At 43.3% G+C, this 24,688-nt stretch overlaps 2 protein-coding genes across 7 annotated transcripts in view; one reads left to right on the forward strand and one right to left on the reverse strand.

The window, feature by feature from the left end:
• Positions 1–24,688, reverse strand: part of Nxpe4 (neurexophilin and PC-esterase domain family member 4) — a 250,000-nt gene that overhangs the window by 46,872 nt on the left and 178,440 nt on the right. For 2 of the 5 annotated variants that reach the window (XM_075966032.1, XM_075966030.1), the window contains exon 1: positions 2,598–2,700. The exons of the other annotated variants lie outside the window; for them this stretch is intronic. The gene's annotated coding sequence lies outside the window, so the exon portion shown is untranslated. Of the gene's footprint in view, positions 1–2,597; positions 2,701–24,688 lie in introns of those variants that run through there. 5 annotated transcript variants of the gene reach the window in all.
• The window catches only part of LOC142846116 (NXPE family member 2-like), a 42,353-nt gene continuing 25,070 nt past the window's right edge, over positions 7,406–24,688 (forward strand). The window contains exons 1-3 of one of the 2 annotated variants that reach the window (XM_075966028.1): positions 7,406–7,505; positions 7,860–8,035; positions 8,804–8,863. In XM_075966028.1, coding sequence (XP_075822143.1) covers positions 8,022–8,035; positions 8,804–8,863 — 74 coding nt within the window. In that variant the 5' untranslated portion in view covers positions 7,406–7,505; positions 7,860–8,021. The remainder of the gene's footprint in view (positions 7,506–7,859; positions 8,036–8,803; positions 8,864–24,688) is intronic. The other variant, XM_075966029.1, reaches the window with a different exon arrangement.

A 24,688-nucleotide genomic window follows, 5' to 3' on the forward strand; every position in this document is an offset into this window, starting at 1 on the left:
GGTTGTAGGCGCATGCGTGCCATGGCATGTGTGCCAGTGTAGGTTGTAGGCGCATGCGTGCCATGGCATGTGTATCAGTGTAGGTTGCAGGCGCATGCATGCCATGGCATGTGTGTCAGTGTAGGTTGCAGGCGCATGCGTGCCATGGCATGTGTGTCAGTGTAGGTTGCAGGCGCATGCGTGCCATGGCATGTGTGTCAGTGTAGGTTGTAGGCGCATGCGTGCCATGGCATGTGTATCAGTGTAGGTTGCAGGCGCATGCATGCCATGGCATGTGTGTCAGTGTAGGTTGCAGGCGCATGCGTGCCATGGCATGTGTGCCAGTGTAGGTTGTAGGCGCATGCGTGCCGTGGCATGTGTGCCAGTGTAGGTTGTAGGCGCATGCGTGCCATGGCATGTGTGTCAGTGTAGGTTGTAAGCGCATGCGTGCCATGGCATGTGTGTCAGCGTAGGTTGCAGGCGCATGCGTGCCATGGCATGTGTGTCAGTGTAGGTTGCAGGCGCATGCGTGCCATGGCATGTGTGTCAGTGTAGGTTGCAGGCGCATGCGTGCCATGGCATGTGTGTCAGTGTAGGTTGTAGGCGCATGCGTGCCATGGCATGTGTATCAGTGTAGGTTGCAGGCGCATGCATGCCATGGCATGTGTGTCAGTGTAGGTTGCAGGCGCATGCGTGCCATGGCATGTGTGCCAGTGTAGGTTGTAGGCGCATGCGTGCCGTGGCATGTGTGCCAGTGTAGGTTGTAGGCGCATGCGTGCCATGGCATGTGTGTCAGTGTAGGTTGTAAGCGCATGCGTGCCATGGCATGTGTGTCAGCGTAGGTTGTAGGCGCATGCGTGCCATGGCATGTGTGTCAGTGTAGGTTGTAGGCGCATGTGTGCCATGGCATGTGTGTCAGTGTAGGTTGCAGGCGCATGCGTGCCATGGCATGTGTGTGACGGTCAGATGACAACTTTCCAGAGCCGTCCATTCCCTTCCACTGTAGGTTCTGTGGCTCCACGTCAGCTCCCCAGGCTTGTTCAGCAAGTCCTTTTACTGACAGAGCCATCTCACTGGCCCAGGTCTCCCCTGTGAGTGTGAGCACGCTGCCTCCCAAGGGAATATTCTACCGGGTGCGGTCTGGAAAATAGTTCCAAATTCAAAGCATGGTTTCCTCTGAATTGCTTCCCGTTATCATAACATCTACAATTATTAGGAGGAATCACGGTGTCAGGGGCTGCTCGTATACAAGGAGGAGGTACTTGCCCTGGTCTCAGGCACTCACTAGATGTCTGGTAAGCCCTGCGGAGAAGGCGGTAATAATGTTTGGAAAGTTGTTCAAAATCCTTGGATCCCAAAGACCTCCTTGGGTTCCCAACTGAAGGTATATTACCTGAAGGAGATGTGAGGACTGGGGGCTGGGAGGGTAGCTCAGCAGCTCAGAGCATTGGCTGTGCAAGCATGAAGACCTAAGTTTGAACCCTCAGTATACACATTAAAAAACAACAACAACAACAAAATCCAGTCATGACTTACCTGTAACCCCAACACTTTGGAGGATAGAGACAGGGGGATTGCCTGGGCTTACTGCCTAGCCCAAGATTAGTGACAGACTCTGCCTCAAGGGAATAAGACAATGAGAGAGGGAGAGTAGGGCATTGGCATCCTCCTTTGGTCTTCTCATGGGCACAACACACACGCACATGTGTTGTTGAAACTGTGTACATATAAGCACCTCCATTTATATACATATGTGCTGATATAACTGCACACATGTGTGTTCATGTGATAGCTTAACTGTGTACCCCCACACATACATACATATTATGGGTACAGATGCTGGTGTAACTTCACGACCATATACACAGACTCCCTGCCCCCCCAAAAGAAACCACAGTACTCCGCATCATGTTGCAACCGTTGGGGGTTTCACAAATGCGATCACAGCTGGGTGTGATGGGCATGCCTGTAACCTCAGGAAGCTGAGCTGGGTGGGAAGGGTGTGTGTGTGGCGGGGGGTTTCCATGAATTCAAGACTGGCACAGGCTTCAGAGTGAGGCCTTGTCTTGAGTTCCCTCCTCCACCCCTCAAAAGCCGTTTACTCTCACCGCTACTTTGAAAGCACAGTAAGTAGACACACCTCTAGATATTACTATGCAACATTGCAAACAGCCAAGGCAGGAGTTTCTGTGACCGTAAGTAAAATACATTGAAAATTCTAGCTCAATGTAATTACTTCCTTTTGTAAGCCCTTACATTTTACTTTATACATTTAAGAACACTGTTTGTGGGGAGAAGGGGTCCACAGGTCACAAAAGAACTCCATGTACCAAATCCACAGAACATTCAAGTCCTCTGGTTTAGTATCCACCATATCTTTCTACTAATTGCGATAAATAGAAGGTTCCTGTAGTAATATGGACGGCGGCGGGGTTGCGTCCCCAAACACCCCAGCCGCCCGGCTCGGCTCGGCTAGCTTATGCCCCGAAATAATTACACAGACACTGTATTCATTTAAACACTGCTTTGGCCCTTAGCTCTAGCCCTTACTGGCTAATTCTCACATATTAATTTAGCCCATTTCTAATCATCTGTGTAGCGCCCCTAGGTGCGCTTACCGGGAAGATTCTAGCCTAAGTCCATCCTGGGTTGGAGCTTCATAGCGTGCGTCTTCCCTGGAGCAGGTAGCATGGCGTCTCTCTTGCGTCTGCTCCGGAGAAGAGAGCTGTGGAGTCTGACCTCACTTCCTCTTCCTCCCAGCGTTTTGTTCTGTTTACTCCTCCCACCTATCTCCTAACCAATGAGAGCCAAGCAGCTTCTTTTATTTTAACCAATGACCTTCCTCCATCAGGTTCCCATTTACAAGTTAAGCCCTGGCCCCAAATTTACAGCTGAAATAATTTTTTTTTCTCATTTAAATCTTGTTCTCAGGCAGAAGTAGAGCAGACCACCATAGTTTTAGCTGTAGACTATTCTACAGAGTGGGTTACCTTCAAAAAAACACATGTTTTCCTTTTCTTTTCAATTGCTTTGAAGTGTATGAGTGTTTGCCTACATGCCTACATGTACCGTGTGTGTATCTGGTACCCACAGAGGCCAGAAGAGAGTTTTGGTTCCCCTGGAACTGGAGTTACAGACAGCTGTAAACTGTCATGTGGCTATTAGAAACTGAACCAGGGTCCTCTTTCAAAAACAGCAAATGCTATCTACTGCTAAGCCATCTCTCCAGCCCCAACATGTACTTCCTTTAAAGTTTTATTTTCTTCCATTGAGGGGCATCTAGGTTGTTTCCAGGTTCTGGCTATTACAAATAATGCTGCTATGAACATAGTTGAACAAATGCTTTTGTAGTATGATTGGGCATCTCTTGGGTATATTCCCAAGAGTGGTATTGCTGGATCCTGAGTAGATTGATTCCCAAATTCCTGAGAAACCGCCACACTGATTTCCAAAGTGGTTGTACAAGTTTGCATTCCAACCAGCAATGGATGAGTGTTCCTGTTCCTCCACATCCTCTCCAGCGTAGGCTATCATTGGTGTTTTTGATTTTAGCTGTTCTGACAGGTGTAAGATGGTATCTCAAAGTTGTTTTGATTTGCATTTCCCTGATCGCTAAGGAGGTTGAACACGACCTTAAGTGTCTTCTGGACATTTGAATTTTGTCTGATGAGAATTCTCTTTTCAGTTAAGTCCCCCATTTTTTTTAATTGGGTTAATTAGAATTTTAATGTCCAGTTTCGATCAGACCTTTGTCTGATGCGGGGCTGGTGAAGATCTTCTCCCATTCAGTAGGATGCCTTTTTGTCTTAATGACATTGTCCTTGGCTTTATAGAAGCATCTCAGTTCCATGAGGTCCCATTTATTCAATGTTGCACTTGTTGTCTGTGCTGCTGGGGTGAAGAATGGATAAAGAAAGTGTGGAATATATACACATTAGAGTACTACTCAGCGGTAAAAAACAATGACATCTTTAATTTTGTATGTAAATGGATGGAAATAGAAAACACTATCCTGAGTGAGATAACCCAGACACAAAAAGATGAATATGTAATGTACTCACTCATTAGTGGACTCTAGCCATAAACAAAGGACATTAAGCCTATATAGTTCACAAGCCTAGAGAAGCCAAATAACAAGGTGAACCCAAAGAAAAACATATATAGATCTTCCTGGAAGTGGAAGCAAACAAGATCACCGGGAAAAAGTTGGGAGCATGGGGGTGGGGATAGAGGTGGAGGTGGGGATGGGGGAAGGGGAGAGGTAGAGAGAGAAGGGAGAAAGGAAAGACTGGAGAGAGCTTGAGGGAGTGGGAGGGTGGAGATGGAGGAAGGGCAGATATAGGAGCAGGGAAGAAGATATCTACATTAAGGGAGCCATTTTAGGGTTGGCAAGATTTGGCTCTAGAGGGGATTCCAGGTGTCCACGGGGATGTCCCCAGCTAGATCCTTGGGCAGCAGTGGAGAGGGTGCCTGAACTGTCCTTGCCCCACTATCACACTGATGATTATCTCGAATATCACTATAGAATCTTCGTCCGGCTGACAGATGGAGAGAGAGACAGAGACCCTCATCAGAGCAACGGACTAAGCTCCCAAGGTTCAGTTGAAGAGCAGAAGGAGGGAGAAGATGAGCAAGGAAGTCAGGACTGCAAGCGGTTGGTCCAGCCACTGAGACAGTGTGCCTGTTCTAATGGGAGCTCACCAAATCCAGCTGGACCAGGACTGAATGAGCATGCGATCAAACTGGACTCTCTGAATGTGGCTGACAATGGGGGCTGACTAAGAAGCCATTGATAAAGGCACTGGGACTTGTTTCTACTGCATGTACTGGCTTTCTGGGGCCCTAGTCTATTTGGATACAAAGCTTCCTAGGTCTGAATGTAAGGGCGGGGGGGGGGGGGGAACTTCCCACAGGGCAGGGCTCCCTGCCCTCTCTTAAGGAGGGAGGGGAAGGGAAGATGAGTGGGGGAGCTGGAGGGGAATGGGAGGAGGGGAGGAAGTGTAAATTTTTGAATGGCAAAAATAAATAAATAAATAAAGTTTTATTTTCTACAAAATATATTCTATTTTCTTTCTCAGGGAGATCCACGCAGCTTCCCCTGAGCCCTCCTTGTTACTTAGCCTGCAGAGTGTAGCATGGTTATTCTTTACAGCTAATATCTACTTATGAGTGAGTGCATATCATGTTTGTCTCTTTGAGTCTGGGTTAACTTAGGATGATTTTTTTTCTAGTTCCATCCATTTTCCTTCAAATTTCATGATGTCACTGGCTGAGTAATGTTCCACTGTGTAGATGAACCACATTCTCTTTATTCATTCTTTGGTTGAGGGACATCTAGGTTGTTTCTCAGTTTCTGGCTATTATGAACAAAGCTTCTATGAAAATAGTTAAGCCAGCGTCCTTGTGGTAGGATGAAACACCCTTTGGGTATATGCCCAGGAGTGATATAGTTGGGTCTTGAGGTAGATCAATTCCCAATTTTCTGAGAAACTGCCTTATTGATTTCCAAAGTGTCTGTACAAGTTAGCACTCCCATCAGCAGTGGAGGAGTGTTCCCCTTGCTCCACATCCTCACCAGCATGAGCTGTCACTTGTGTTTTTGATCTTAGCCCTTCTGATGGGTGTAAGATGGAATCTCTGTCATTTTGATTTGCATTAACCTGATGGCTAAGGATGCTGAAGATTTCTTTTAAGTGTTTCTCAGCCATTTGAAATTCCTGGGGATGGGTGGGGATGGGAGCCAGAGGGATCAAGTGGGGGTGGGGGCGGGGTAGAGGATGGGAGAGACTAATGGACTTGGGGGGCGCTTGAGGGGCAATGGAGAAACCTAGTGTAGTGTAAGCTCCCCGGAATCTATGAGGGTGACCCTAGCAAAGTCTCCTAATAACAGAGAATACAGAGCTGGCTATCTTCTGTAACTAGGCAAAGCTTCCAACTGAGCGACTGGAACATCAACCCATCCACAAAAACGTTCGACCTACTATCTGTCCTGCCTGCAAGATGTGTTAGGGTAATTGTGGTGCAGAACTTGGAGTCACCAACCAATAACTGGTCCAACTTGAGGCCCAAACCACGAGAGAGAGCCCATGTCTGACATTGCTTGGGGACCAGGAATCAGAGGCTGGACAGCCTAGAGACCCAGAATAGAACCAAACACCACAACTGCAAAAAAGTCAATGAAATAATTCCTAATGATATTCTGCTACACTCATAGGTCAGTGCCTAGCCCAATTGTCATCAGAGAGCTATCATCTGACAATTGATGGGAGCGGATACAGAGATCCACGGTCAACACTAGGCGAAGCCAGGGGATTCCCACAGAAGAGGGGTGGGGGAAGGATTTCAGGAGCTAGAGGGGTCAAGGACACCACAAGAAAACCCATAGAATCAACTAACCAGGGCTCATAGGGCCTCGCAGAAACAGAAGCAGCAATCATGGAGTTTGTATGGGTATGAGCTAAGTCCTCTGAATATATGTTATGGTTGTGTAGCTTGGTATTCTTGTATAATCCTTAACAGTAGGAACAGGGGCTGTTTCTGACTCATTTCTTGGTATTCTTGTATAACCCCTAACAGTAGGAACAGGGGCTGTTTCTGACTCTTTTTTTTGGTTTTTTTTTTTTTTTTTCGAGACAGGGTTTCTCTGTGGTTTTGGAGCCTGTCCTGGAACTAGCTCTGTAGACCAGGCTGGTCTCGAACTCACAGAGATCTGTTTCTGACTCTTTTGCTTACACTTGGGACCCTTTTCCTCATTCAGCCTTGATATGAGAGTATAAGACTTTGTGCCTAGTCTTCTCATATATTGTTATGCTGGGTTAGTTTGATATCCCTGGGGGGCCTGCTTGCTTTTTTTTTTAAAGGAAACAAAAGAGGAGTGGATCATGGGGGAGGGGAAGATGGAAGAAGGGACTGGGAGGAGTGGAGGGAGGGTAATCAAGGTCAGGATGTAATTTATGAGAGAAGAATAAAAAATGTATTATCTACCCAGGGATCCTGTCTTCTGACACATTTTGTTTCATTTGAAATGAACCCCAAAGGCCTAGGTCTAGCTGCCCCAAACATCGCCATTCCCGTAGTAATGTAAAACATCTGGAGAGCCTATAGGCTGGCAGTTTTGCCTGACCTCCCAGAAACCAGTGTCATAGGCTGACTCTGGAACTTGAAACGCTGAGAAGCAAGGACAGCTGGAACATGAAACTGACTCAGGGCTGAGGAGGACAGGAAAAAAATGAAACTGCCGTGCGAGCGGATAAGAATAATCAGGCTAGGTTTTCTTGCTTTACTTGCCCCACATGCGCTGTGTTTATAACACATGTAATCAGCCTACATTTTCTTATCTGCACTCACCATGCATGCAGATCAGGTAACGCTTTTCTATTCAACCCACAAACAGCCTCAGAATTCTCGCATAGCCCTCCATGGAGCATCTTGTCATGCCCGTTAAGCTTACTTGACATCTTCCAGGTCGTGCGTCCCTATCAGTAGCCCTCTCCTTGGAACTAACGTTTTAAAAGGAACCATTAAAGGTTAGGTGGGGCTCATTCGGGTGTGGGAATTTGTGAGACTTTGTGATAGAGGTACTGTACCTACTTACAGCCTCTTCCGTGCCACCTCCACTCAGGAGAGCCTGCAGTGGAGCAAGGGAGGGGAGAGAGCTTCTTGCTGTGGCGCAGACCTTGGGGAGCGAAGGGGCTGGCTTGAGGAGAAAAACACCAGGTCCTCCCTGGACCCTTTGGCCTAAGAGGAAGCATTTATGCTAGTTCAGGGGGCAAAAGCACGGTGAGGTAGGGTGGTGGGGGGAGCTGGCAGCAAACACTAAGACTCTCAAGTCATTGTGGTTGGGGAAGTGTAGAAGAAAAAGATCTGCAATTGCCTTGAAGACATACAGGAAGCCAGGCTGGGGAAGAGGCAGGAAACTGACTTGAGTCGAGCCAGATGGAAACTTACTAATGCTGGAAACCTGCAAATGTCCACAAGGAGTCAGATGCAAAACATGACCGCGGTGATATACTGGAGGTCTGCTAGATGTTCAAAGTGAAGACATGGCTGCTCTAAGGTATGGTCGGTGGAGGGGAAGGTTTTCAAATTCTAGAGATGAGGGAGTCTACAGCCGGGGCATCTGGAAGAGTCCAGAGCAGGGAAAGAAGTTAGGAGGCCAAATTTGGCCATGAGATAGATGAGAAAGAGTGGAGGAGAGTGAGGGAGGCAGAGAAAACGGGGAAGACAAAAGAGAGGACCAAGGGCAGGGTGTGTGTGTGTGTGTGTGTGGAAGGTTGGCAAGAGAGTGAATGCAAAACTGCCAGGGATGTGTTTGTAGGAATGAGAAGCTGGGAAGTTTAGGGGAGACAACAAGGGAGAAGCGCCGAGAAGGCGCTGCTGAGTGCACTTGGAGGCCAGCATGCTAATAGGCACCACAATTAGCCTTTTTGTCCTGAATTTCATTTGGACACGACCCTGGAGAGATGAGAGGCATTTATATAGACTGATACAGAAGGCCAGCAAAGGAAACTTGGGTTTAGGAGGGAAAGCAAGTGCTTACTGCAGAGCAGCTCTGGAGACCTCCTGGGTGGAAGCTTCAAAGGGAAGGGTGGACAACAGATGTTCTGGGTTATTGACAAGAGAGGGATGTCTAGTGGGGGACCTGCGACAAGTGCCGCCCATTACGGCAATTAAACTTTATAACACGCCCATGTGACCACACCTCGGGTGTATTTGCATTACTGATTTGGTGTTTGCTGACTGGAGAGGAGGGATGGATGATTGGAGAGGTGAGGAGTCACCACTGATGGTACTCAGCAGATGCCAATCTTCTGATTCATGACAGCTCCCGGACACTGTTGAGGATTCTGAAGCTGATGGAGCTCTACCGGAGAAGACTACTCAGGTCATTAGATGGGAGGGTTTGGGAGAACTTTCTGTGCTTGAGTTCTCTGTTGTTGGCAATGATTTTCAGAATGCAGGAGAGTGTTGAGAGAGGATGAGTTTCTTCCCTTCCTGACTTAGAGAAATAAGACAGGAGGTCAACTTACTGAATTCTGAGGACTCTGACCTTATCAATGGATCAATCCTGTACTGGATTAATAAGATTCATAATATAATAGATTGCTGAGGGGTGGTGAGAGCTAGGCACTGGAGCCAATCGGAGTGGGGAAGATCACTGATGATTATCATGGGTATCATGATCTGGCCTCTTCTTGTATTCCCCTCTGTCTTCTGTTCTTGTCTGTTGTGAGATAAGTAACCTTCTCATCTGCACACACTCCTGCTTCTTTGATATTCTCCCTCGCCGTAAACCCAGCTGTATAAAGCCAAGCGGCTTGGATGAGACCCAATAAAACCATGAGTTAAAATAAATCTTAACTTCCTTTATTTAAGTTGCTCTTACCACGAATTTGGTCACATGAATGGAAAAGTAATTAAAATTAAATCTCAAGATTAGATTAGTGAATGGAATTCAAAAATGTATGGAACAGTTAGACAATCATGATTGTATTTAGAATCCACCGTGGAAACACACCTCTACAGGAAGGTTTCCAGAAAGATTTAGCTGAAAAGGGAAGACTTGCTCAGAATGCTAGCGGTATAGCGGTCATGGGTTTGGGTTCTGGACTAAATCAAAAGGAGGAAGCAAGTTGGGTAGCAGCCTTTGGTGCTCATTGTTTCCTGACAGTGGACGCAATGTGGCCAGTTGTCTCCCGCTCCTGCCGTCATGCCCTCCCCACCATGATGGACTATGCTCCTTCTCGACTACGAGGCCTTGGAAACCTTCCTCCCGGGCATGGTTTTTGTCAGGAATGCTGTCACAGCAACACAAAAAGTTACTGGAGTGTGGCTCTTCCTAGAATCACGTCTCGTTCAGCATTAGAAAATGAGTTGGTGAAATCTCCATACCCCATAGAACAAGCTCAGTAGATATAAAATATTCTTTGACACAATTTAATATTTCTCGTGTTAAAAGCTTGAGATATACTAGGAATAGAAAAGAATGTTCGTAGCTTTATAAGTGAATTAAGAAAGCTTGTTTTAAATGCCACATGGACCTGGGTGAAAGACTGAACCTGTTCCACTAAGACTAGGACAAAGTCAGCAGTGTTGCTTTGGCTTCTTTTAGCCAATATCTTATTCAGAGTCTTGTTAAGAAATGAAATAAGGAGCAGATGCAGAGACCCACAGATGAACATTAGGTGGAGCTCAGGGAATCCAGCAGAAGAGAGCAAGGAAGAATTATAGGAGCTAGGGAGGTCAAAGGCACCTCAAGAAAATTCACATAATCAACTAACCAGGGCTCAATGGGGCCTCACAGAGACTGAACTGACAATCAGGGAGCCTGTATGAGTCTGAGCTAGGTCCCCTGCATATATGATGTGGTTGTATAACTTGGTCTTCTTATGGGGCTCCTAACAGTTGGAATGGGGGCTATCTCTGACTCTTTTGCCTGCTTTTGGAACCGTTTTCTTCTTACTGGATTGCCTTGTCCAGCCTTAATATGAGGGGAAGTGTTTAGTCTTATTACAACTTGCTATGTCATGTTTGGTTGATATCCCTGGGAGGCCTGGCCATTTTTGAAGGGAAATGGAGGAGGGGGTGGGTCTGGGGGAAGAGGGGAGGGTTGATGGGGGTGATTAGGAGGAGTGGAGGGAGGGGAGACTGCAGTTGGGATGTAATGTATAAGGTACAAATAAAAGACTTAAAAAATGAAATGAAATAAAAGACAAACTGAGGGGAAAAGAGAGACAACTGTTTCCTTTCACAGACAACATCACTGTTGACATAAAAACCCGAGAATTCATTAAAAACAAAGAAGACAACCAAACAAAATGAAACCTAACTATCAGAACTATTTACTGTCAACAAGACTCAAGTTGGTATAATGTTTTACTTCTGTGCTGCCAATCATCAGTTTAAGATTGAAGTGAAAAGTACAGAATGACTCAGACTGGCAGCAAAAGCCAAGACCAAGGAAACATCCAAGCTCTGCATCCACACCCACACGCGCGCAAATCCTGGCTAAAGCCGTCACAGGCGGCAGAAACAAACAGGACATGCTTAGGAGTGGGGAGGTTCCATGTTAGTGACAATGTTCTGCCCAGATTAACCTACAGACTCAGTAGAATTCAATTCTAAACTCAGCAAGGTGCTTTGTTACAGAAATAAATAGTCCGGTTCTGAGATTCAGGTAGAAAGGCAGGGAAAATAGAAGGCCAGTTTTGAGACAGAAGAGCAAAGCCGGTAGACTCTGCAAAGGTCTCTGCCTCCAGGGTGTGAGACTGAAGATAGGCACTAAGCCAGACAAAGCGACTTTGTCTCCCAGACAGGCAGTGAGCCCAGGATCCGCAAGGAGTCACTCTGAAAAGCTACTGGAGCAGGCACATTCCTGTCTCATCACAACTGAGGGACTTCCAAAGCCCTTCACCCTGGCTTTTGTTTCTTAGCACAGGTTGGGTCATTGAGTGTAACTTGACTCCAGAAGGGATGTATCTTGAACCATTCATACCTTTCTTCCTACTCAAGCCATGTTCTGAATGCATGTTGTTCTAGAACCGAGCAGGATTTGGACAGTATGGATTAGCTAAGGCCCTTCAGGGACCCTCTTTACAGGCTCACAGTAGTTAATCTTGGGACTCTCCACAGTATAGCTATAGTAACTGTTATGCCCAAATCCGTGAAGTCCCCGCAAAAGCCAACAAGGAAACCTAGTCCTGTATGTAAAAGCAAAGAGCCTTTACTTTAATCAAGTTTGCAAACTCGGTCTCTCTGCATGTGCAATGTATTGGAATAACCGGAGAGCTCTGAGTTCAATTAGAATTGGGTTTTTATAGTTGTAAAGGTGGGGGTGGGGGGGTCTCTGAGGTTCAGGACTCCTGATTGGCTGACATTTGTCTAGTGGTGTCCTGGTGAGGTGTGCTGGCTGGTGATCCTATCTACAGCAGTTGGAATGCTAGGCATTTCCTTTGAATGGGTGGGGGTCGGGTTATCTCAGCTTTCCTGCTACCAGGTATTGCTTCAGAGTAAACTACTGAAACTCAGACCTCTTATTAAATTTATCGAGGGCCTCGTTCTACTCTGGCAGTTGATAATGGTTGGAAATAAAGAATTTCCTTTGGGTAACCTGCCCATACTTAGCTTATCATGGCTGGCCCCCACAGGAACTAGGACAAATATGGTATCAGTGGAGAGACAGACATGAATCAATACAACGAATAGAGACTCATGCACGTGTGTATGGTCAACAGGTTCTTGATAATAGTAGAAATATAGTTAAATGCAGAAAATTTGTCTTTTCAAGAAAATATGCTGGAAAATTGGGCATTTACATATAAAAGAAATTAATCTTGACCCATGCTTATCCATACAGAAAAATTAACTCAAAATGTATCATAAACTTAAATGCAAAATAAAAAAATCTAGTAGCAAGCCTGGAAGAAAATCTTTGTGATATTGGATTATGTAATAATTTCTTTGATATGACACTATTAGTACTAAAAAAGTTGATAACTTGAACCTTAACAGCAGTAAAAGCTTTGGGGTTGGGAATGTAACTCAGCTGGTAAAAAGCTTGCCTAATATGTATGAAGTGCTGTGTTCAAGTCTCAGCATTGAATAATAATATGGGAGGGATGGTGCATCCCAGTGCTTGGGAGATGGAAGCAGGAATATCAGAAGTTCAGGGCCAGACTGGGATACTTGAGGCTCTTTCAATAACAAAAACCAATTAAAATTTACTTTTTAAAATTACTGACTGCCAAGAATACACACAGTATTTTCTCCAAGTCTTGAAGATGTGTACACTCCCACTCAACAAAAAGGAAATGACCCAAGTTTGAAAAAATGGAGATATTTAAAAATATTTCATCGAAGAAGATATGCGTAGTAATAGGATACAGGACATAATAATGAGAATAGCAAAATGGAAGGGAGGAGGACTATGAAGGGAGAGAGAAAGATCTAGAGATGGGGAGGAATAAAAGGAGAAGAAAGAGAAGGAACATCATTCCATCTTTTCTTTCATATGTGGAACTGAAAGACCCGGATAAATTCAGACTTCTCTAGTAGAAAGAGTAGAGTCAAAAAAAATCTAGCAGGGAGAGAAGAACCAAAAATTCAGGAACTAGCTGACCATAAAGTTAGATTATAATCTTGAGAATAATCTTGAAAAACAGGGAGTTACCCCCTTTGTGATTATCACTGGTATTTTTGGAATTATCCAATAATGGCTTCCGTACCCCCTTTGGGTTATTGGGTTATGGTTTCTTCCCTTAAATAAAATACCCCTTCTCCCAGCTACTCAGGGTTGAACTCCTCTACCCCTGTGTGGGAAATAAGTTTCCGCCCCAGTGCACTGGTTCCTGTCCTGTTAATAAACCTCGTGGGATTGCAGCAAGGACAGTCTCTCATTAGTTCCTGGGGGGTCGTGTTATCCCGAGACTTGAGTGAGAGTCTCCCCACTCCGGGGGTCTTTCAGAATGTGCACACATACACCCCACCCAAAACAGAAGGAGAAACTATTTGGGCATGAAATGGGTATGGAAGGAGACCAGTTTGAAAAGGAGAGGGATAAGAGGGAGTAGTTGAAGGGTTAATGTATGTACATGTATTTATAAATGAAATAATGGAATCTTATTTAGAATATTAACAACTGACATCAAAAGATGTTCAGTGTCATTAGCTTCATTAGGGATAGGGGAGTCACAGTGAGATTATCTACCTATTAGAATATTAGCTCCCAGCCTGCTCACTGGCATAAATCTTTAATCCCAGCTCCCAAAAGGCAGAGGCAGAAGGTTTGTAAGTGTGAAGCCAGCCTGGGGTGCATATGGAGAATCTGTCTCAGAGAACCAAGAGCTGGGGAAGAGTGCTGAGAGAGAGAGAGAGAGAGAGAGAGAGATGGGGGAACAGGCACAGAGACTCTGAGAAGATTTGAATTTCTTGTGGTGTAAATGGTGTGAAAATAGACTTTGCACACAGTAGTCTAAGAGACACACATGAATGCTACCAGGACTTAAGTGCAATTGCCTCAAAACAACAGACAATTCCAAATTCCTCCAAAGGGGGAAACACCTGGCCACACCCAGAGGAAGAAATAATAAGTGGTAAAAATATAGACAAGTAATTAACAGTAGGGATCTCAGTCAGCAGATGCTAAGAAAAAGAACATAAACTAAAATAGAAAATAGAAAAATCAGCGAGGGGTTGGAGGAGCTGGGGGTAGGGACAAGGGCTTGCCACCCCGTGGTGAGTGACAGATTGTGCCATGTCTTTAACTGTGGTGGTGGCTGCATTCTTGTCAAAAAGTCATGAAACTATAATGAAATGTCAAATTTTGCTTCCTATAAATTGCGCCTCAATTTTTTTGACTTAAAAAAAAAACCTGGACACAGTGTCACTTTCTATACCTGCACCCTGTGAGCCTATTTGGAAAATAGCGAGGACAAGGACTCAAGAAGCACAGATTCCTTAGAATGACACCCACACTATGTACGCTCTTCAACTCATGACATCGTCTGTCATCTTTATTCCTGTCTGGCAAACAAGAGCGTAAACTAAGGTTTCATAACAGATCCATAGAATAGCTTTGCTACTATGTTTTTTTAATTATCATGACATCATCTTGGAAGATATAGAAAATGTCTATTTGTGATAAAATTTAAACATTATCTGCACATCTCTAAAATATTCTCTTGTTCAATTATATGATGAACTGTTTGAACCAAGCATGATTGCGGTTACTTTTAACCCCAGCACTGAGGCACTGGAGGCAGGAGGATCAGGGCAGCCTTCACCACAAAGCAAGTGTGAGCAGCCTGGGCTACATGAGATTCCATCTCAAAGAACAAAACGGGGCTGGGGAAATTGCTCAGTGGGGAAAGGTTCTTGCTGTCCAGCCTGACAAGCTGAGTTTGATCCCTGGGACCCACAAGGTAGAAGGAGAGAACTGACTCCCATAAGTTGTCTTCTCACCGCCACACACACACAATGGCACTCAGAATAAATGCACAGTTAAAGATTAAAAACCACAAGGATTGCCAGGCAGTGGTGGCGCACGCCTTTAAACCCAGCACTCGGAAGGCAGAGGCAGGCATATCTCTGTGAGTTTGAGGCCAGCCTGGTCTACAACAGATAGTTCCAGGACAGGCTCCAAAAGCTACAGAAAAACCCTGTCTCGAAAAACCAAAACCAAAAAAAAAAAAAAAAAAAAAAAAAGTCAACAAAACCCACAAGGATCGAAATGCCAATTTCCTTGAACAGTGTCTCCAATTGTTTATTCTTAGTCTATTAACAATGTTGTACATCCAGAAATTGTCCAAAGTTCAAAATGCTTGTTTTTTCTATCCTTCCAGCAGATTGCTTGTCAAATACTGATTAAGGCGGCAATCAGAGAGCTGGAGAGATGGCTCAGTGGCTAACTGTATTTATTCAGCCATAGATAAGGCTGCACTTCCCAGTTCTAATGGCAGGCACGTGAGAACAGGCCCTCGGGCACAAAGGGCCCTGCGTGACCCATGTGCACGCATGTGTAGTTACATCCATGTATGACTTAGCTAAACCCTTGCACACATGTATGAGTTGCCCGTGATGTAGTCAAGCCCAATCCCCTGAGCGCATGTGCTAGGCAGCTTTTAAAAGCAGGATGCGTCATCTTTTGCTCTCTCTCTCTCTGCACATTGATCACCAGGCCTGTACACACTCCCCTCTAATAAACTCCTAAGCGGGTTTGTTGGTGTTCCATGTCTCCTTCTCACTCGCACAGGTAATTTCACTAACAGCACTGGCTGCTCCTCCAGAAGATTTGGGTTTAACTCTTAGCACCAAGATGGCGGCAGCTCCCAACCACCAGTAACTCTAGTTCCAGGGGATCCAATGTCCTCTCTTGGCTTCCAAGGACAGCAGGCACACAAGTGGTGCATAGACATAGAAATAAATAAATAAATGAAATTTAAAAATGAAAAACTCCAAAAAATGTGAAGATCTGACAGCCTGAGAGAGACGTGTACTTTGAGAATGACTTCTGCAGCTTCTCTGAAGCCCACACAGGTGACATCAGGTATCGGGAGGACGGGACATGAAGAGCCAGCGTAGGTGGGAGACAGGGTAATAGATTATACCTGGAGGTTTCATAACTGGAGTCACTTGGACACAGTGTGTAGGTGGCAAACATCCAGAGATGAAGGGGAGGTCAAAATCCAGAAACTCAGACAGAGAGTTGGGCTGTGGAGGATAGAAGTTCCTCACTGGAAAGGGCCCCTTCTATAACACAGGCCCTGAACTAGGTCAAACTACCATTTATTGAACCTGTACTATGTACTTTGACCTTGGCTTGTACGAAAACATTTATGAATGTGACAAACCTGCAGACTCACGCTATGACTTCTATTTTACAAGCAAGAAAACTGAGCAAGGGTCAGGGTCAGGAGAGGAACTCAGAACTTCCTCATTCTCATGCCTTTGTCTTAGGCACACTATCTTGCTTCTTGGAATCTTTAGCTCTAGAGAGCATTTTCCAGACTTTTGGAGTTCTCTCCACCTCTTCAGATAGCCATTCCACTCTTCCCAAGGGACCCTTCTCCTTCTCTGGGTCTTGACATAGTGTTCCATTTTGCCATCAGTTTTATGTGTGTGTGTATGTGTGTGTGTAACACACATGTGTGTGCATGTCACAGCAGCATATGTAGATCAGAGGACAAATCAAAGAAGGTTCTGTCTTTTATCCTGTAGGTTCCTCCAGGAACCAAAAGTCAGGTCTTTAGTCTTGGTAGAAAGTGCCTTTATCCACTAGCCATCTTGCCAGCCTACTTTGCTTTTTACAACCTATATATCTCCACTCTCTTACAGTAAAGTCATTCCTTTATACAACATCATTTTTCTGGACACAGAAGCATCCTCATCTGTACAATGCTTCTTGCTAAACTGAGCTATGCTCCTCCCCTCCAACAGTAAGTCCCTGTAATTGCTCTTATTTTTGTAGTGAGTCTTCTTCTTCTTCTTCTTCTTCTTCTTCTTCTTCTTCTTCTTCTTCTTCTTCTTCTTCTTCTTCTTCTTCTTCCTCCTCCTCCTCCTCCTCCTCCTCCTCCTCCTCCTCCTCCTTCTTCTCAGGATAATTCAATGTGATCATTACCAAAATTTGGATCTATAGATTAGACGGATGTGTTTTAAAATATTATCTGTGACGTTTCAAACAAAAGGTCTCCCCTCATAATGTGAGATCCCTACAAGTGAAGTCCACTGTACTGCACCCCTTTTAAAAAGATTTATATGACTGTGTCCATCAACTTTTTTCAGTTTTATGACTTATAACCTGAAGAAGAAAATCAACAGGCTTATTTTGGCTCATGGCTTCTGCCCATGTTTGCCTGGCCCTGTTGCTTTTCCAATATGGTGAGGAAGAAAGAGCATCATGGTGGGAGCACCTTATGATGGATCACCTCAACACAGCTGTGTGGTGGAGGGAGGATGAAGGGAGGAAGGGGAGAGATTGTGAATGAGGATAAGCAGGAGTGAGTTCTCCAAACTCTAGTGGCAAGATACACCCTTCCAGACAAGTCTCATGTGACCTACTACCTCCAAATAGGCTCTTTGTCTCAATAATGGCACCAAAATATGAATTCATTCATAGTTCAACCACCTGATAAGATCAGAACCCTTATGACCCAATCATTTCTGAAAGTCTAGCACCAGCAGCCAAGACTTTATTCCATTAAGAGAACATTAACAAACAAAAGTCTGTATTAGTATTTGGATTATAACGAGGCCCCGACATTGTAGGAACACTTTACACTTGGGTCTCCAGAGATGAAAGCTCAACCAAGATCTAAGCAGTTAGTTTCTGAGGTGGTCTTGGAGAAGACTAACATTGCTGACATATGTACCTAAAAATTCCACAAGAATTTAGGATCACAACAACTTATCTCGAGTTGCTCTTACTGTACTTATGTTTTCTTCTTATATTTAAACCTCAGGTGGAACTAAATTCTTATTTAAATCATAATTGGCAAGAGCACCAAAGTACAAATTACATTTCATTCATTTTGTACCTCTGTATGAAGCACAAGTACATAAGGCACACCCTTTTACACTTCACAACTTCACAAAGGTCAACCCTTACTGACAGTCTTCAGACAGAGTAATAAAGAACAGCTGAGCTCTTAAGTGTATTCTTTCTTTATTCTTGTATTTGTCCAACACACTTTTATTGAGCCTTTATTATATGCCTGGTATTACCCAACTTTGCAAGTGCTTTGATGACCATATGGTCCAGTGATGTATTTAAATATCAAAAATTATTTACATGATGCTAGACTGTGACTGACAGAGAGTGTTGGGACAACGTTTTTCTTTTTAGGAACCTGAAGAAACCTTTCTGAACTTTTCTAATTTATTGTTACTGGAAAAAAAAACCGCAAGAGTAACACAGTACATATAAATAGGGGTTTTATAATATGGTCATATTTAATAACTGGATACATTTCCTCTAAAACAATTATTTGAACTTTAATTCTGATATAGTATACTTCCAAATAGCAGTTCAGTTGGTGTCATCTCTTAATTAAAACATGTTACAAAAAAACTGTTCGTAATTCTCTGAACTCCTCTACAGTTGAATGTCTCTCGTTTTGAATACAGCTTCTAACCAGTGTAATCTGATGGGGCTGAAGTGTATGGGTTGGTCCTAGGAAGAGCCGCAGTGTCCCCTGGCTTTGATCCTGGGTTGTTCACTTTGGTGGAAGCCCACTATGCTGTTGTAAAGGTGTTCACACAGCTTGGGGAAGGTCTGAATCATCCTGAACCTCTTGCTAACCTACAGTTCCTGCTTTAGAGATACATATACAAGAAGAGATGAGCATGAGAACTGTGGTGATATAATGGAAATTAAGATAGATTCTTGGGGGAAAAATCCCCAGTTTGAATCAGAGAGTAGAGGATTCTGGGAAACTTCTTAGAAATGATAGCCAAGGGCTGGGGAGATGGTCCAATGGGTAAAGCACGTGCCATGTAAGCATGAAGACTGAAATTTGACTCCCACAACCCCTGCAAAACCACATAGGCGTGGCAGCTGCCTGTGATCCCAGCACTCAGGGAAGGCAGCGGCCAGGTAACCTTGGGGCAAGATGGGTAGCTAGATTAATCAAGCCCGTGAGGTCCCTGAGAGATTCTGCCTCAATAAATAAAGTGGAGAACAACCAAGGAAGATGCCCAATGTGAACCTCAGGCCTCCATACCTGTGTATACACACATTCAAACACATATATACAGGTGCACACATATTACCCACACATGCACCCCCCCCAAAATGATGATGAGGGTAGGGAATGGGGAGGGTGGGGGAGTGTAACTTGGTGATAGAATATTTTCCCAGCAAGGCTCTAAGTTCAGTCTATAGACTTCACATATAAATAAACAAACAAACAAATCCTGAGTGAATCCAAGCAGGTAGACAGCATCGCTGTTATGAAGCTATTCCCCTTCATACCAAGTTATCATCTGCCTTTGTGATCTTGGAGCAGGGACTGTGAGGACTTTATCTGTTTTGTTTTTTTTTTTGTTTGTTTTCATTAGAATCTATCCTTATGAGCATTGCAGTGAGACTTCAGGCTGAAAGAGAGGAATGAACTTCTCTTGTCAATCTCCTTCCTGTTCTTGCTGGTGAAAGCCAATATTCTAACACCACTGAAGACCTTAGGGTCAAAGCCCGGGAAGGTCCAGCAGCTTAAGCCTGGCCACCCATCCCAAACAGACCAATCACAGAGACAGGTAATAGTGAAATGCAGAGAAAGGACATGTGTTCAAGAATCATAATTTAATTATCTAATCACAAAAGAAAAAGAGGCACTTCAACAGATAAAGTAGAAATACCATAGGAGTGATTAGTGGGAACCATAACATGTCAGCAAGTTTGGCATTGTCTAAGAGATGGACGAAGTTCTGGAAAGACACCAACTACCAGAACCGAATTACAGAATAGGAGAAAATCTGAATAAAGCTGCACTAGGCTAGGAGCTTAAATAGCAATCAAAAACCTCCCAGCAGGGGCTGGAGAGATGATTCAAGGGTTAATAACACTGACTGCTCTTCCAGAGACCCTGGTTCGAGTCCCGATACCCACATAGTGACTCATATCCATTTATAACTCTGGTTCCAGGGATATGATCTCCTCTTCTGGCCTCTGTGGTCACTGTACATGTGTGGAACATAGACATACACACAGACAAAACACTCATATACATAAAAAACAAATTTAAAAAAAATCAACAAATAAAAGGCCAGGACTCTATGGATTCATTGATGAAATCTGCCAAACATTAGACAAGAAATAATGTCAAACATCTGGTAAAGAGGTATGACTAACTGTTGACACTGTCTCAATGGCCTCTGTAAGAAAGACAGAAGGTAGCTGTCGCAGTCAGGGAAGAAGGAGAATTCATGCAATCACCGGTAAGAAAGCAGTATGACAGTTCCACAAAAAATGAAAAGCAACTAGCTAAAGGCCCAGCAATTCTGTTGCTTGCTAGATATTCAGAGACAGACAGTACACCAGAAGACATGTTCAACAGAGTAACGATGTGGAATTCACTTAAGAGCTCGCCAATGAACTAACAAATTGACACATACACGTGGTGGTGCATGTTTACCCTCCAAAAGGAAGCACATCGTATCATTTGTAATAACTTGAATGAACCTGGCTGGCAATGTGCTGAGTGGAGTGGGCCAAGCCCAGAAAGATAGACTACCTGCTCTTAAGTATATGTGGACTCTAAAAACATCAGATTCATGGACACAAAGAAGAAGATGGTGATTGCCAAGTGTTGACGGTGGTCAGAAGACACAGGATTTCAACAAGACAGGGCGAATGAATTCTAGAGACCTACTGTATAACAGGGGACTATAGTTAATAATGATATATTGTATACTTGAGCATTACTAGCAAGCACAATAGATCTGTAATTTTTTTTCCAGTATTAGGGATTGAAGCCAGGGCTCTGTGCATGCTAGCTGAGTACTGTACTATGAATACTGTGAAGCCTGAACCCATGAAAATAAATCTTAAATGCACTTATCACATTGATGAAATGAACTATGAGCATATTTTAATTTTCTCTTAATGCTCAGTTAATCATGTATATATGTGTCATAATATCACCTTGCACAATGTCAAGTGTGCTGTAAATGTAAAATGTCTTTGTCAACTGTACTCTAGTGAGGCTGGCAAAAAGAGCCCTGGGCGCACCATCTTAGAGTCATACTCCACTTAAACATGGAGTGTGGTTCTGAGAAGTAGGAAGCTGGGTGATTCTGTCCCTGTGTGAACATGTGCTTATACAAACTAAGACAGATATGGCATTGCCAGACGACATTATCTTACAAGACCATCACTAGGAGCTGGCCGTTGTTGCCTGGAATGTGGTGTGTGGCTGTAGTTCTCATATTTTATACAGCATGTGACAGTGGGTCAGTACATGGTGAGCAGCTTGTCCCCATGGTGGGGAGGACTGGCAGGAATGATGGCTTTTCTTCATTTTCCCAAAGTATCTTCTGAACCTCTACATATTTCCAGTGGAAATATGTATGCTTGGAAGAACTGGCATAGATGTGAATAAACAAATACTATATGCATGTATATCTGTACATATAAGTTAAATATATGTATTATGTATATATCTAAATCTAAATATATATCTTTATACAAGGAGATATAGATATGGATTACTGATGTAGAATATTCCTTTACACTGTTTGAAGATGTGTCACTGTGATTGGTCTAATAAAGAGCAGAATGGCCAATAGCTAGGAAAAAAGAGGTTATGTGGAACTTCTGGGGACAGAGAAGGCTAAGAGAGGAAAAAAATTGGGGTCACCAGACAGATATAGAGGTAGTAAGACATGGAGGAGGAGAGGTAAAAATCCATGAGTCACATGGCAACATGTAGATGAATAGAAATGCATTAGTTTAAATTATAAGAGCCAGTGGGACAAGCCTAAGCTATAGGGTGAGCTTTTATAATTCACAATAAGTCTCTGTATTATTTTTTGTGAGCTGGCAACTTAGAAAAATTTGTCTACATATGGCACCCAAGGTGGAGGTCAAATATCTAAACATAGGATCTGAGAAAGCTAAGAAATGTTCTGAGCAAGAAGCCGGATACAGCTTCCTCATCCTGCAGTCTCTCAGGTGGTCTGGTGCTCAGCAGCATACAGAGACATGGCAACTGGTGCTGCCTACGGGTTGGAGCCAGTCGCCAGTGCCTTGTGCCAGCACCATGTGCTAAGCTGAGCCACACCGCAGCTGACATGCAGTTTACGATTTGTCTCACATGGTCAGAGATGCTGCAGGTGTTCAGTAAAGACAAACCTCCAAACAAGTTACAGTGTGTTTAAAAAAGAAGAAAATGGGTATAGACAAATCATAAAAAGTAGTTTATAAAGTCTTTAAAGAGAGGATAAAATAATATAAAATGATAAGTCACATAAAGATAAAAAATACACAGGGTGTCCAGATACAATATGGTGTCTTATTGACTTTGAATATTTGTATTTCTGATGATCGAATGACAGCTGCTAAGAGATTATGGGGTTATAAGAGGAACTGCTGAATTATACCAGCCTACATACTTTAAGAATGCCTTAACTTTAAAATGGAAATCAGAAGATATATTGCCTCGGGGAAGAGGCAAAATATTTATTTTGCTTTTGTTTCTATAGGGAAAAAAAAAGGCGGTGGGTTTCTTCAAGGTAGATAGAAATCAAGTTTGGTTGGGGAGACCTTGAAAATTCTGGCTATAGACATAAAGAAATAAATCTAGAAAAAAAAACCTCAAGACAGGTGATATATATTTTACATGCTTAAATGTAAAACAAAAGATCATTTTTGGCTGGCTTGTGTACAATTCACAGTACATACTTGTGTTAATGCAGATGTGTTTGTTACCTTTGAAAGTTTGTATGTTTTCAGAGCAAGGTGACCAGACACCAGTGAAAATAAGTGGCCCAGGTGATCGAGTCTCTCAGAGTGCCTCTGCTGCAGTTTCCTCAGAGTTATACATCCAAAACAGCTTCAAGGCTGTTGGCTGAGATAGTCCAACTTCACAGACTATTCTAGCCAGAACTTCAGAAAAACCTTGTGCTTTCCCATCACACAGAGCCTGGCCAACAAATGTTGCAGCTAGCTCTCCCAGGACTTGACCATTATCCTAATTTTCTCAGGGCCCCCCAAAGATGCCACCACCACCAGACAACAAGAAGCAGTCTACAGAACACAGCACTCATTTTCCCAAGAGATGGGGTGGGTGCTTTTTGGTCATTTGATGGGTTAGGGATATTTGTCAGAATTTAGGGGCTTGGTCACAGGTTGTTATTGGTCATGGCCATGGAAAAGGCTAAACAAAGGAGATTAGGTTCAGGTATCTCTTTCTGAAGGGAAAAAGGGGGATATAGTATAAAAATGATTAGATAAAGGGTGTATTTCTGAGACTACTTTTGAACAACCACTAATATCAAATATTTACATTGGTATGATATTTTGTATACTGACACAAATTTATTTTTGTTATACTGTACATATGTTTCTACTCTTGTTTAAGATATTGTACCCATGCAGCTCATTTAACAATGTAATGTAAATTTTCAGTCTTTGAAAATTATTATTACAAACTATTTGGGATAATAAAGAAATGCAGATTAGCATTTAGACACCTACAACAATCAAATGTGTAGTCAAGTTAAGTATGTTTTTGAAGGTCAAATAGAGATATATTTTAGATAGACAGGTGGTCTTCAAACACTTCAAAGACTTACAGAACATGGAATTTAAAATGATTTAATAACAAAGCTTTTCATGACAGTGAGACATGTCTGCTCCTGACAGTACCAATTTGTTTAAAAGAGGATGACAGGCATCAACGGACTTCCACATAGAGTTTGCTTTCATTTGTGTCAATGTTAGACACTGGGCAAAGAAATTGCCCTTGCCTCAATTGCTGACAAAATGCTCTCCAAATTGGACAAACAGAACACAAAAAAAAGACAACTGCCAAACTTTGACAAGACAAGGTAGGGAGTCCTTTAAAAATTCCTGCTTCACTGAAAAGTCTGTCAGATATTTTAGGCCTCTAAGCCAGTGATGGACACTGTAATATTACAGATGAGCCTTGGGTGAGTCTCCAGGCAGCCAACTGTTTCTGTCATTTCTATAGTTTTGGAAGTTGTTTCCTTTGCATTTCTATAGTTTCAAAAGTTGTTTCCTCTGCACTTCCTGTTTATTCAGATAATATTATATTCTTCTCAGGTCTCTGATGGGGTTGAAGACAAGATAGTTACAGTTATAATTTTCTTCGTTACCAAATTCAGAAAAGAATTACTTGAAAATTGTTCTTATTGCATATAGTTTTGCTTTGTTGAAGTTAAAACTTTTCCTTTTTATTTGGACAATACCTGATAAATGTTTCTATTGTGCATAGTTTTACTGTGTTAGAGTTAAAAAATTCCCTTTCTATTTAAACAAAAAGGGGAAAATGTTATGGACGCTTCCTTTACACTGTGTGATGATGTGTCACTATGCTTGGTTTAATAAAGAGCTAAATGGTCAATAACAGTCTGGAAGATGTTAGGCAGGACTTCTGGGGGACAGAGAAGACTCAGAGAGGGAAAAAAGTTGTGCTATAGAGGGAACAAGACATGTGGGAAAGGTAAAAGCCATGAGTCAAATGGCAATGTGGACACA

This window comes from Microtus pennsylvanicus, chromosome 3, assembly GCF_037038515.1.
Source record: "Microtus pennsylvanicus isolate mMicPen1 chromosome 3, mMicPen1.hap1, whole genome shotgun sequence".
Lineage (NCBI taxonomy): Eukaryota > Metazoa > Chordata > Mammalia > Rodentia > Cricetidae > Microtus > Microtus pennsylvanicus.